This window comes from Cheilinus undulatus, linkage group 11 (assembly GCF_018320785.1).
Source record: "Cheilinus undulatus linkage group 11, ASM1832078v1, whole genome shotgun sequence".
In the NCBI taxonomy this organism is placed as follows: domain Eukaryota; kingdom Metazoa; phylum Chordata; class Actinopteri; order Labriformes; family Labridae; genus Cheilinus; species Cheilinus undulatus.
This window is the reverse complement of record NC_054875.1, coordinates 5,208,553-5,222,694: the sequence shown is the minus strand read 5'-3', so window position 1 is coordinate 5,222,694 and position 14,142 is coordinate 5,208,553. Positions and strand designations below refer to the sequence as shown.

Sequence of the window (14,142 nt, the reverse complement as noted above, 5' to 3'; positions counted from 1 at the left end):
GTGCTCGGTCTCATTGGTTGTTGTGGGTACTCCGTCAGCAGCACTACGACCAAGAATCGTAAATATCAGACATGTTTGATATTTACGATTTAGGGGTTGGGAGGCTACGACACGACTTGGAGCAGTTAATGAATCGTGTAGACACCACACACATGCAGACGACTTAGACAAATAATCGTTTGCAACGAGGCTCCAGTTGGTATACACCCCCATGATTGTCGGAGGAGGCAAATCTTGGCCCAAATCGGGCTTAAAATCCTGTAATGTGTGGCTGGCCTTACACATCTGGAAAGGGACCATCAAAGCTGAGAAGCAGAGAGGGGTTTTAGAGCAGTGTTACTCAACCCTGCTCAACCAAAGAGCCAAACTGTTGAAAAATACATTTGCAAGAGCCACAATCTAAGTGGTGAAAAGTGGCAATTAAAATAAGTTAAAGGTGGTAAAAGTGGTCAAAAAGTGGCAAACACTGGGAGAAAAGTGGCAAAAATCGTTGGGGAGTGACCAAAAAATTAGTTAAAGGTGGCAAGAAATTGTCAAAAAGTTGCAAAAATCTGAAAAAAGGTGGAAAAATGGGCAAAAATTTAGAAAAAGGTGGGAGAAACAGGCAAAAATTTAAGAAAAAAGGTGGGAAATATGGGCAAAAATCAGAAGTAAAGGAGGGAAAAATAGTCAGTAAGTGGTGTTTAATAGCAAAATGCAGCTTAAATGGGCGAGAAGTGGCAAAAATAGGCAAAAAGGGGCAACCACTGTGGGAAAAGTGGCCAAAATGGGAAGAAAAAGCGGCAAAAATTGGTGAGAAGTGGTAAAAAAAAATGAGTTACAGGTGGCAAAAATGACAAAAGTGGCAAAAAAATGAGTAAAAAGTGACTAAAATAGGCAAAAAACAGAAAAAAGGTAAACAAATGGGAATTAATTGGAATCTTACTGCAAAAGGTGGTTTAAGATGGTGAGAAGTGGCTAAAGCAGGCAAAAAGGGGCAAAAAATAGCGAAAAGCAGGATAAAGTGTCAAAAATGGGTGAAAAGTGACAAAAAGAAGGTGAAAAAATGGACTTAAATCAGCAAACACTGGGAGAAAAGTGTCAAAAATGGGGAGAAAGTGGCAAAAATTTGCAAGAAGTAGTAAAAAATGAGTAACACATGGCAAAAATGGTCCAAAAGTGGCAAAACCGTGGCAAAAATGAGTGAAAAGTGACTAAATTGGACACAAATCAGCAAAAAGGTGGGAAAACGGGCAAAACGCATCAAAGAGTGGCGAAATGGGCGGCATTTAATTGTGAAAGGCAGCTTAAATGGGTGAAAAGTGGCAAAAAAGGGGGAAAAAAATGCAAAAAGCTGGATAGAAGTGTCAAAAAGGAGTGTCAACAATGGTAATAATGTTTCAAATTAAGACATAAAAGAGCCACAAATCATCACAAAAGAGCCACATGTGGCTCCAGAGCCACACGTTGAGTATCACTGTTTTAGAGCAACATATGCTCCCATCCAGACAACGTCTCCTCCAGGGAAGGCCTTGACTATTTCAGCAAGACAATGCTAAACTACATCCTTCACAACAGCATGGCTTCACAGGAGAAGAGTCTGCATGCCTGCAGTTCAGGCCTTTCCAACAGAAAACATTAAGCGCATCATAAAACAAAAATTACAGCAAAGAAGACCCAAGACTGCAGAGATGCTATAAACTGTACATCAGACAAGAATGAGACAACATTCCTCTCTCTAAACTCCATCAGCTGGTCTCCTCACTTCCCAGACGTTTACGAACTGTTGTTAAAAGAAGAGGGATGCTACACAATGGTAAACATGAGCCTGTCCCAACTTTTATGAGATGCTATCACATTTGAAATGGGGTCATTTTCATGAAATGGTAAAACGTCTCAGTCTAAGTTGTTAATGTTCTATTGGGAATAAGTTTATGAGATTTGCAAATCATCACATTCGGTTCTTATTTAGATTTTCCAGGGCGCCCCAACTTTTTTGGAATGGGGGTTGTATTTAAAGATGGTAGAAGTGAAGACAAATAGGACATAAAAGGTTAATTACAAGCTTAAATTTTCTGTAGATTATCAATTCAAATTAACAGCTAATAAATGAAAAAGCTTCCATTTTTCTCATGTATTTCTCTCTTTTTTTATGTATTTATTTCCATATTAATTCATTTTTCCAGTTTCTTTTAAATCCTCATATTAGTTCTGCTGGTTGCGATAGGACCAGGCTGTCAGTCAACAGGCTTATTAATGCCTGGGGTGAGTAGTAAATTAATCCCCCAGATTATTCTATGTCCTGTTTAATTACTGAATTTATTTTTCTTTATATCCATATTAATTTTATTTCTTATGTATAGAAAATGTGTCATTCCTATGACTCTATGGGGCGCTTTTTCATGAAAAAAAATGGATTTAAATCTAATGCCGCCCTCACATCTCTGTCTCTCAGCATTCTTCTCGCTGCATAAAATACAATGTGTTATCTCATGATGAAGAGCTGCATAAATGTGTGGGATTTATGTTCAGTGAATTTGTCAAATTCTACCTTTAACTCAGAGAAAAAAAGCACCTACTTGAGGTAAAACCAAGCAAAGAAATCAGTCGATATCCAAAGATTTATCGACTACCACTCGACAAAAACTCGTCTGCAGGCTCCTGCTCCCTTTGTGTTCCACCAAAAAACACTTCAACAGCAACAGCTCAATGTGCAGCGATGCAGCCAGCTCATCTCGCCTCTCTCCCGCTGATCTAACAGTATAATAGATGAGGCTATTTAAACATGGTGAGTCTATACACATTACATTAGTGAGGCGGCTCATAAAACGCTGTTTTCCAGCCATCAATAAACACGCAACGAGAGACAGACGAGGGTTCATCTCCTTCTAACTTTCTCAGGAATTATTTATGTGCATAAATTCTAGCATGAGCATGACTCAACCCCTGAACAAAAAGAAAGAGGGGAAAAAAAACACCTCTGATAGAATAAACCGCTTTTAGGGATGTCAGACAGCGACTTACGAGAGGGTTTTCTCCAGCCGTCCCCCTGTGGAGCCGATGATTTCTCCTAGGGTGCAGAAGGTCTGTCCCAGGAAGTCCTTGGGGAGAAAAAAGATAGAAGAGAGGAATAATTGCATGACAGCACTCAGAGATAGTCCAGGTTTCAAATAGAGCACAGTAATATAACCTGCAGATAACCGAAGGGATACTTTCTATATTCTTTCAAGCCCTCCTCGAATCAATTACCTGCTGACATGTACTTTAGGATTCTGTTCATTTATAATGGTCCCTGAAGTTCCTCTTTTATGATGGAGGAAGTAAGGGACAAAATCTACAGTCCTTGACACAGTTACTTCAAACGGCACATAACAGCAGCTATAATGGAGCTACTACTGTAAGGTTTTATTAGTTTTACTGAAAACTGTCCCATTATTCATACTAAGTATGATGAAATACTGAGTAAGAAGTACCACCAAATTTATAGCATTTAATTTCATAAGTGAGAGAACCTCCTTAGACTTGCAAACAAATGGATTAGATATCCGTCATCAGGCAGAGCCGTCTTAAACTGACACTTCAGATAGACTGTTTCACATTTCTGTCGCATGGATAATATACACATTCAATATTATAAGTATATTATAACAATATAGTGTTTGGAAAAGGCAGGACTTTTCAGAATAAAAAAGTTTTTGGAAGGCTCTCTGCCTGCTGATCAGGGCGGCGTGCAGCCCTGATCAGCAGGCAGAGAACCTGAGTTCATGCAGGAATAGTATGTAAACAGCAGACCATTTCACCTTTTGGGATTAATTTTTCATCCTTTCTGATATAAGTCCATGATATTATTGCTTCCATCATTGGGTAAGTACATTAGGAAGTTAAAGGGTTAATGTTTGCTTAAAGGATCTGTGGATTTATGTAAAATTCTTTGGCTAAATGTCCTCATCAATGGCGCCGTTGTAGCTCTGTGACCCACTGACCTCTGGTGACCCTTTGCTCTCGCTGCATGAGACGTAATGTAGATATAGGGACAATTTGTGACCAGGAGTCCATGCATTGTGTTTTATTTTGAAAGAACTGGATATTCTACGCTTGTGACTTCCTTTTTGGTGCTTTCTGATCAATGGTTATTGACACGGTTTGGCAGTGGCCGGCACTGAAAATATATCGGAGCGGAGGGGCGCTCCAGGCATCCACCGCTGCCGCCTGTGGAAATGCTTTGACTAGAGAGGGAGCAATTTGCTCTGCCGTACGATTTGACGGCAGATCACGGCACGGTCGCCGTATGTGGAAAGTGGACGTTACGCAGCGTAAGTAACGTGAGTTTGACAGGTACTTGAATGGCGGCGCTTGTTGGTGGTTCAAACTTGTGCCTAGGCTGGTTGGGACAAGTGCAAAAACATCTACTCTCAGAAAAGCTTTCATTGTGGTTCTTTGCTCTTATTTCAACAAAGAAGTACTGTTCATATATTATTATTGAAATATTATTATTGCCAAAGTCATTTTTTGGCCAAATTGTGACGCTGATTCATTGTGCCTTATTGCCTATATCCTCAGCCAATCAGAGTGATCGTTTCAGTCCATAATCACTATATGCCTTTGTCATCTATTAACTATTATTAATTATTTCAATTTTGTCATGTAGTTCTTGTTTTGACATCTGGTAGAACTCACTGTTACAGTATCAATTAAAAAAAACAACCTGTCTTTGCAGAAACACACGTTTATCCTCTTTTTTCTGAAAACCTTAAAAATATGACTTAGGCTAGTGGTTTTCAAACTTTTTTTTTTGCCAGAGGCACACCTAGGGTTATGCCCACATCTCAAGGCACACCATATTCATATCATTCCAACTAGACTCTTTAAATAATATTAAAGTCAAGGCTGCCCATAAGGAAGGATAAATGGAAGGGTTTTCTGAGTCCCAGCCAACTGGGGGATCAGGGGGGTCAGCAAAACCACGGTCCACTGTTAAGTTAAGCTGTGGTAACCAATATATCTAACCCCAACAAAAAACACTCTTATCCAAGCAATAAAATATACATTTTATTTATTTGTGCTTTGATACAATATAGCTAAATATCTAAACTCTTCAAAAATTGGGCAAAAATTGGGCAAAAAGTGGCCAAACAATGGCGAAAATGAGTTTGAAGGGATTTTTAAAAATATGGAAAACGAGCTAATCCCTCCACTGGCAGCCATACTGGCTTACAGTACAACTAAACCCCGCCTGTAGTCTCCTCAAATGATGCTGATTGGCCAGGTCAGTTCTCAGACCAAGCACAGTCGTTTCAGATTGGAATTTTACCGAATGGATTTTCCTGACAGCAGATCTATCTGCTTTGGAAGGTAACAGTAATCTTGCAAAGTTTTTGCAGAGATTAGCATGGATGTAGCTATAAAGGCAGTTTGATCAAAGCTGGACAACACAGAAAGCTACCTTTGATAGAAAAGATGTTTTTGCTCTTCTCCTGACTGGCTTCAACATGAGCTTAAGTTACTGGCTGGCTCCACTGATAGTGAGAATCATGTATCAACGCAACAAAAGCCGACTGCTGGGCTTGTGATATGATGTTTACTCCTCAGTAGCAGCGCCCATCTTCTACATCACAGGTTTTGTTACTGTGACTGGACCATAGTGAAGGTGACAGACAGAAGTCAGCCTCAAACAACTTCCATCTGACTTCCCTAAAGCCCAAAACACAACAACGCTGGACCGGTGCGTGGCGCCATTTGACATGACTCACACTGGGAATATGTCAATAATAAAGTCACAGGGCGTGGATACAACAGGCATTTAAGTGTGTTTGAATGGGATACTAGCCACAAAACTCAGTATACAGCAGTAAATATGTGGCGGTATGTAGCTGTATTTGAGTACTTTTCCATCCGGTTACCTGTTTAGTGTTAGTTATCAGAGACTGAGAATCATATCATCCTGGTTGTGGTAGCTTGGCATTGCACATTCATAGTTACCAAGAATTTCCATTGCAGCAGTCCGCTGATCCTCTGGCAGCTACCTGATGTGCTATAGCAACCAAACTGAGCTGCCCTTGCTGTTTTAGTGATCCTGTTTATTCCAGGGAACAATTTCAATCTTTAACTTTATTAGTAACCACTGGGGAGCCTGCCTATTAAACTGTTTCTGGACCTCCTGTGCTTTAACAATCACTAAAGACTCAATGGCAATTATGAAAGACTATAAAATCAGAAGGGATAGAAGGAGAGATATTAAGGTTATTAAAATCCTATTAAAGTTCAATCTCTTATTATTAAAGTGTCATTTAAAATTAAGAGTTTCATTCTCTTTTTTTCATGAGCAAGCATGAACCTAACTGGGTCAAGCCCTGGGTGTCCTGTGGGCTGTTTTAGGGACCAGACTGTGCAGAAAGTAAATGGGCCTCATTTACCAGCCACCCTGGTAAATGACATTTGATCCTAAAACCTACCAACACAGAAATATTCTGAAGTTTTCTTTCTGCGATTTACTCTTTGCAAAACACAAAATAGGAACACTTACACATATTTGAGTCCTGGTGTGACATTGTTAAATCACTAACTTTGCACATATCAGCACTCAAATTTTAAAAAATGATGATATAATTTTAAATCACAATGCATTGTTCTTTATTATAAAGAGATATAATAAAGAAAAATGCATTGTTCTTTATTATATCTCTTTATTATAAAGCAGGGCTGTAGCATATGGTGGTTAGTGCTGCAAGAAGGCCTCTGGTTCCCAGTTGTCCTTAATCCTATTTCCAGTTGGAAAGGATCTTTCTTTTACTCACAGACCAAAAACATCCTCATTCTGCTTATTGTAGACTCTAAAATTTCCCATAGGTGTGACCTTGAGCATGGATTGTTTGTCTCTTTATATCAGCCCTGTGACTGACTGGCGACCACTCCAGCATGTACCCCCCCTCTCACCTAACAATGCATAGGATTGGCTCCAGCCAATCCCAGCAAGCATGAATGGGACATGCAATAAAGACGATGGATGGATGGATGAAATGTGTCCAATAATATGTGCAAATACATGTTTTGATTACAGTCTAACTTGTGTTTAATTGTGCAGATCATGTTGTTTGCGGGATATTAGATGAGACTGTGGAGAGGGGAAACAAAGCCAAAGAGGAAGAAACCTTGCAGTGGAGGGGATACTGAAAATCTGCTGAATTTTTAGCCAGTTTTAGCCTCTTTTAAAAGATAGTTTAACTGATTGCCCTTCCTGTGCCAGGCCCATGCGCCATCTTCCCAACTGACCCCTCCACGATGCACATGGTCCTCCCAGCGTCTGGACCAGGCCACTGGCCCACCAGATCCTGGGTACCCAGGATGTAGCAGCCGTGCTGGTATCAAGCAGCTGGTCCTTCCCATCTTCACCCTCCTGAGCACATCAGCATTAAACACATGGTCTTGCCAATGATACCCAAAGATGCCCCGAAGAGAAGTTGTCACAAAGGAGTCTAGCCAGAACCTCTGGTTATTAGTCCAAATCTAGGCCTCACAAGAGTAAAATAAGACTGGAAAGACCAAGTGCTAAAACACTTTGTCTGCATGCTCAAATACCAGGAACACTACGTAGGTTAACTGCTCTACAACTCTACAACTGGATCTCTGTTTTGCTCAGGAGACATGCACTCCCAATGCCTCAACCTCCTCACTCAGCGAGTTAAGATCCCCCACAAGGACATCTACAGTCTGCAAGCATCACAGCCTTACGAGATCAGTGATCTGGACATCATCACATGACACACTGCCCCCATTACACACCCATTTATCCAATCCATCCAGGTCCTGAAGAGTGTTGGGGCTGAGACGCACCCCTGCCCCACCCTCACAGCACTCTCTGTACCAGAACATAGGGCAGACATCAGCAGACGAACGGACATGAAAGCCCCAGAAACCCAGAGGGCATCTCTTCATACCAAATTGAACGCCTTCCGGAAATCAACATAGGCTGCGAGTAGGCTTGTATTGAAGACCTCTTAGATGAATTAAGTTGCGCTGAACTGATATTTGTGAGTGGAAGTGTAAAATACATCCTGGACTGACCGCCAGTCTCTTGCAGGGCTGACATGAAGAAACAAACTCCTATGGAGTCACCAGTTTAACTAGTGAGCATTCCCTTAGACCAGTGGCTTTCAAACTTTTTTTGACCAAGGCACACCTAAGGTTAAGCCAGAATCTCAAGGCACACCATATTCATATCAATACAAAATAGACTTTTTAAATAATATAACAGTCAAGGTGGCCCATAAGGGGGGATAAAGTGGAGAGGTTTCTGGGGCTCAAACAACTGGGGGTGGCAAAAGTGGGCAAAAGTGTGCCTGAAAGGTGGCAAAAACTGGTTAAAGTGATGATAAAACATGGCAAAATTGGGTAAAAAGTGGCAAGACAAAGTCAAAAATGATTAACAACGGGCATAAGGGGCCAAAAAATTGGTTAATAGTGGCAAAACATGTTGAAAGTGTCAAAAAGGTGGCAAAAATGGCTTACAAGTGGACTAAGGGGTTAATTGTTGTAAAAAGGTGGTTCAAATGGTTTAAAAGTGATTTAAAATGGGCAAAGTTATGCAAAAAGTGGCCAAACAAAGGCAAAGTGAGTGAAAATTAGCAAGAAGGTGGCAAAAATTGGTTGAAAGTATCAAAAAGGTGACAAAATAGGTTACAAGTTGCAGAAAAGTGGAAAAAAAGTGTTAAAGTTGCTAAAAGGTGTTAAAAAGTGATGAAAAAATTGGCAAAAAATGTCCAAATAATAGCAAAAGTAGGCAAAACTGTCAAAAAGGTAGCAAAAATGGGTTAAATGTGGCAAAAAGTTCCAAAAAAGTTGCAAAAAATGGGTCAAAAGTATTTTTTAAAAAGTTGAATAAATTGCAAAAAAGCAGCCAAAATAGTTTAAGTTAACAAAATCAGTGGCAAAATGGGTAGAAAAATTGGTTAACTTGGTTAAAGTAGCATGAATGATGATAATTTCAACACCAATTTCAACTTGATAATAGCTTGCCAAATGAGGTAACTGTTAGTCAGGATGCTAGCACCAATGCTACTGATCCAACACACACACTCATCAATAAATCACAGCTTTTTTTCAGGGGTCCAGCCAGATTCCCAAGGCACACCTAGACTTGTCTGCCTTGCCACACCATTTGAGAACCACTGCCTTAGACCATGAAATGAAGCCACAATACCCAGAGTGAACCAGCGTATGCACAAGGAGAACATGCAAACTCGTTGCGTTTTAATTGAACAATAGATTTCAAAGTTTCCAAAGAGCTCATGCAGTGGGAAAACAAAACAGTAAAATAAAAAGCTGAGCCATGAAATGCCACAATGAACACAACAACAAGAGCAGAGGAGTGAGTGTAGATGTTCGTAGTGCGTGGGTGGAGGCAGGTGTAGGTGTGAGCCCCCGTAAACCGACGTCCTGACATGCACAACCTGCTATAGTACACCGTCTCAGACAACAGCAGCTGCCTGCACTTTGAAGTTGTGATCATGGTTTTACCTGAGCCAAGGATAAAACGCAGACAGACAAAATGAGGAGCAACATTACAGGAGAAGCTTTCCGGGTGGGAGCTGGTGGTGTTTGTCCTTGATGAAATGAGATGAGAGAAGAATGGGAGAAAAACACAATAAAATAAAGCAGATGAAGCCCACAAAAAAAACAAAAAATTACTCGTCTCTTCAGGAGGCCCTGGGATATATTGTAAAATTAAACGTGGAATGAATGGAGGACATTAGAATACGAGGACTCATGAGGATAATACAATCTGCATACAAAGCACTCACCTTCTGCTCCCCGCATGGGTTGATTTTGTTCAGGAAGAAAGAGAGACAAGACTTTGTCACAAAAGGGAATTCATGTGGTGTTAATAGACTGAATCACCTGCAGCTTCTTCACTCATTCACAGTAAATGAGCTTTAACAGAGTGACTAATGCTGAATAAGGACTAATGGAGGACGTCAGCGCTGAGTCAAAGCTGTCATTTGTGTTTGACATGGTAAAGACTTACATGTTTGGAAATGTTGCAGCTTCTGGAGTCCACATTGTACCTGAGAAGACAGATGTGATGCAGGATTAGAGGAGCTGTGGTGACGTCGTACAAATGCATGCAAAAACAAACAGAGTTAGTATAGAGGGGTCGTTCTGACCCATGATTCTTAAGGTCCATTTATACTCCCTTCACGTACGAAAACGTATACGTCCTTTTCAAACACTGTTACATCACTGCTCACATACTTCCATGTTCCAAGTGAGTTAATCCCAGTTAACCCTCAGAGCTCACAGCTATTTTTTCACCATCATGTCTCGCCTGGACTTTTTCTTAAAAAGCTTGTAAAACATCAACTTTGTGGTGCACAGTCAAGCTCTATACATCTTTTTTTCAGAGCAACCTGGGCTTTAAGAATATATCTACTACAGTAATGTCACATGAATTATGAAAAAGTTATAAGACTCTAAAGACAAAATAATGAAAACAAATCAGGATTTTAAACTGGAAGATTTTCATTGATAACTGTTATGTAGGAACGAGATGAATCAAGGATGTCACGGAAACAGACCGGTTCAGAGATCTGTAGCTTTGACTGCGCAGCTGGGTCTTTGACAGAAGAAAGACATGGTATACAGACGAGATCATCATTTTATACTCTTGACAGTTGGTCATTGGAAGCCACCACGTACGTGTGTCAATCCCTACAAGGCCATCTCACTATTTCTGGTTTGCTGCCAACCTAGGCAAACACAATTTTAGCTTTGTTACATGATACCATGGAAAACTCACGCTAACAATAACACACAGTAAACAATAGTGAATAAGCATTTTCTTCGTACAGACTTGTTCTCCCATCTCTTGGGGACAAAACAGTGAAAAAATAAACATTCTGTGACTAACACTTTTCAAAATATCTACATATAAACACAAAAAAGTCCATGCACTTTTTTTGCAGTTGGATTCAAATGTCCTTTAAGCAGTAGAGAAGCAACTGGTCAACTACAACTCCCACAATGCTTTGCATCTAAACATGGCCCTCAACAAATATGGCGCTGCCCTCTGGAGAAAGCCAAAGTACATGATCGAAAAAGGATAAAAAATGGACAAAAAGATGCTTATTATCTGATCTAACGCCGTGGATTTAATATTTAAAGACCCCGAAAAGTCCCCGAACTTCTGGGCACGCTACAACGACGTCCTTAAGGGATATGGAGACATCGAGGGTAGCAAACGAACGGCAAAATTGTCAGCTTTCAGAGAAAAAAGGAGTGTCTACAATTTATGGTTCATTATTAGGTTATTAATGTTTTTCTAAACTGTGTCGCTTCTTGTTGTATACGACAACGCTGTCCTCAGAGACCCCGGGAAGTCAGCCAAGCTCTGAGCTCACTAGAAAATGTTCTTTAAGAGCTACGAATGCATGGAGGACATATACAGTATAGAAAGGCACAACACAGAGCTTTCACAGGAAACAAAGTTAGTGCTACGACTTACGGTACAAAAGTTACAAAGCACTTTACTAAGGGGTGTGCCTCTGGCACTGATCCGTACCTCTGGAGCTCTAAGGGTTAATCAAGGTCCACAGTTAGTGCACTATTTTTATTAACTGCGATTAATCTCATGCTTTTTTGTCTATTTCAACACCCTTTGGTTAAGCCAAGGCAGCTTCTCTGGATGTGGACAAGTCTTCTGAACCTTGTGCTAGCTAGTATTTACCTTTTATTGCCCACTTATTTCCTTTCAGATCCAGAACAAAAGTTCATATTAAAATCTTGGATATCCAGACAGGAAGTCAGTTACCCTTAGGCTGAAAAGAAAAAACCCAAAGCAACACAAAAAACAGTTCTGAATGCAAAATAGTGGAATTTTAGAACACAATAAAAATGGTGAGATTAATTGTGATTAACCACAGAGTTCCTGAGATTAATCACGATAAAAACAGAACAGTTATCTTACAATGGAATACAAATAGCAATAGCACTGCTGCTAGCATTAGCAGCAAGCTGAACCCTCAGTCAAGCTCAAAGCATCCTGCTTTTTTTCTTTGCAGGACAACCTGGGCTTTAAGAATATGTGTGCTGCAGGAATATCACTGGAATTTGGAAAAGTATGGGTCTATAAAGACAAAAGAAAAAGATAAAATAAGACTATTTTTTCACAGAATGATTATTTATTTTCACTCCGAAGAGATGAGAAAAAAAGATTTTGCAAAAAAAAATTTCTAGTCATAATTGTTTACTGTGTCACATATCTATATAAAAATGTCCTTGTGTTTTTTGGAATTTGCTTCCTTTGAGCCATAATTCATAGCAGTTCCTGTCTGCAGTCACAGAGGACCACGTCACAGCCTCTCTGTGTCTCTTTCTCCCCATTATAAACTCCTCAGGCTGTCTCATCCAGTTTCAAAGTGCTGAAGCATGCACAGTTTGGCAAAGTATGACATGACAACAGAACAGCCTGCCATTGGTTGTCACAGCCATCACAGTGCATTGTGGGAAACATTATTGTTGGCTAATGCTAAAGCTAGAACAGAAATGATTAAAAAAAAAGGACTACAGAATGGTTAGAAAAAGACGTTCAGTGTCAAAGTTACCAGGGTGGATTTAATCTTAAAATGCCAGAAAGTCATCCAAGTTCCAGTCTCGCTAGGAAAGCCTCTGTTTAGGCTGCAATGGCGTGGATAGCGTCATTAGAACATCAAACAGCAGGCTGTCAGAGGGGGGAAAAGTAGATGGCTACAATTTAAGGATCAAAAGTTATTCAGCTTTAAAAACGGCATGTCTTCTTATCGTATACGACTGTTGGGTTCTTGAAACGTGTGGCGATTCAGCAGATATTTGAAAACTGTAAAGTCTGCCATGACAAAATGAGTCCGTCGGTTTCCTGACCTATGGCTTTATATCAACGGTACACTTTGCATTGTTTTCCTACCTTTAATATGACTTATATCAGAGCATATTTTGAATTCTTCTGAAAAGCACCAGTTCTCTCTCAGCTCTGACCTGTGCAGAAATAACAAGACTGTCCCCCAAACCTCTCCAAGAGCAACAAACACTCTGCAGTAATTCTGCTTTGGCACACAGTGGCAGAATAGTTAGTTTTAACCCTCTGCCTCTAATGTGAGCTAAGCTCTTGTTCTTATTCATGAATCTAGAATTGAACTGTTAATCTCATTAATTTAACCAGATTCAGGAACACTGAATCTTACCTGACTACCCCTTACATTATCTTTTGTTATTGTTTTAACAGAGAGCCCCCTGGTGGTGAAATCACACACTCTATGTTAAAGGCAAAAGTTTAATTGGAGACAGTCGTCAAACAAAGAGCTGTTCCCTTCTGGAGAATGGATTTCTCTGACACACAATTACTCAGATCATGCAAAAATACATTACCTGGAGTAGTTCAGTAAAACAAATAATGAAAAGGATTTTCATTTTAATTTGCTCATCATATTAGAGTTTCTAATCCCTGGAGAGGGCATGTTCCTACAGTCCAATATTTCCCTCTTCAAACTCCTCTGAATATGACACACTGATGAGACCTTCACAGGGTTTTAACGTTTTAGCAGGGACTTGCCAAATGGAAATCTCCAGGGCTTACAAATGGAGCCAACACTGACTTGCCAAAAAAAATTAGTTCCTCAAATGGCCACTTAGGGAGACTGCTGCAAAAGAGACTCAATAGGGCCCCTTAGTGAAGGGAAGAAAACTGGAGAAGTGGCTGTTTCCATATGTTCGTTCATACAGTTATATATCTGGAGAATCTACTGACCAATAACATGTGGAATAAGACCCCCAGCCCTTTATGTGGGGTCTTCTTCTGTCTGAAATCTGCAAAACTCTGCTCTGCCTATGTCGTCACGGTGACAGTCATCGTAATAACTCCTGCTACGCATCTGGCGATCTGCCGATTCCAAAATAATGCTGATGATATCTGATATGAGTTTGCAAAAAACCAAGCCATCTGTCATGTGTTCTGCATTGAGGAGAGGGTCTGTGCCTGATTTCAGTAAATATGAACTCCTAATGCTGTAAATTCAACAAAAGACCATTTTCAGTTCTTTACAACCTATAAAATCTTTTAAAAATCTGTCAAGCTTAATAATGAGGAACAGTGCATTTTGAGGTTTTCATTTTTTTTTAAAATAACGGTTATCATTA

The 14,142-nt window shown here is 40.1% G+C and overlaps 1 protein-coding gene across 1 annotated transcript in view; it reads right to left on the bottom strand.

Annotated features, from left to right (window-relative positions):
• The window catches only part of LOC121517593 (copine-9-like), a 174,811-nt gene that overhangs the window by 94,550 nt on the left and 66,119 nt on the right, over positions 1–14,142 (bottom strand). Inside the window, exons 5-7 of the mRNA XM_041799485.1 lie at positions 10,001–10,040; positions 9,777–9,779; positions 3,004–3,080 (exon numbers count right to left, since the gene is read on the bottom strand). Coding sequence (XP_041655419.1) covers positions 3,004–3,080; positions 9,777–9,779; positions 10,001–10,040 — 120 coding nt within the window. The remainder of the gene's footprint in view (positions 1–3,003; positions 3,081–9,776; positions 9,780–10,000; positions 10,041–14,142) is intronic.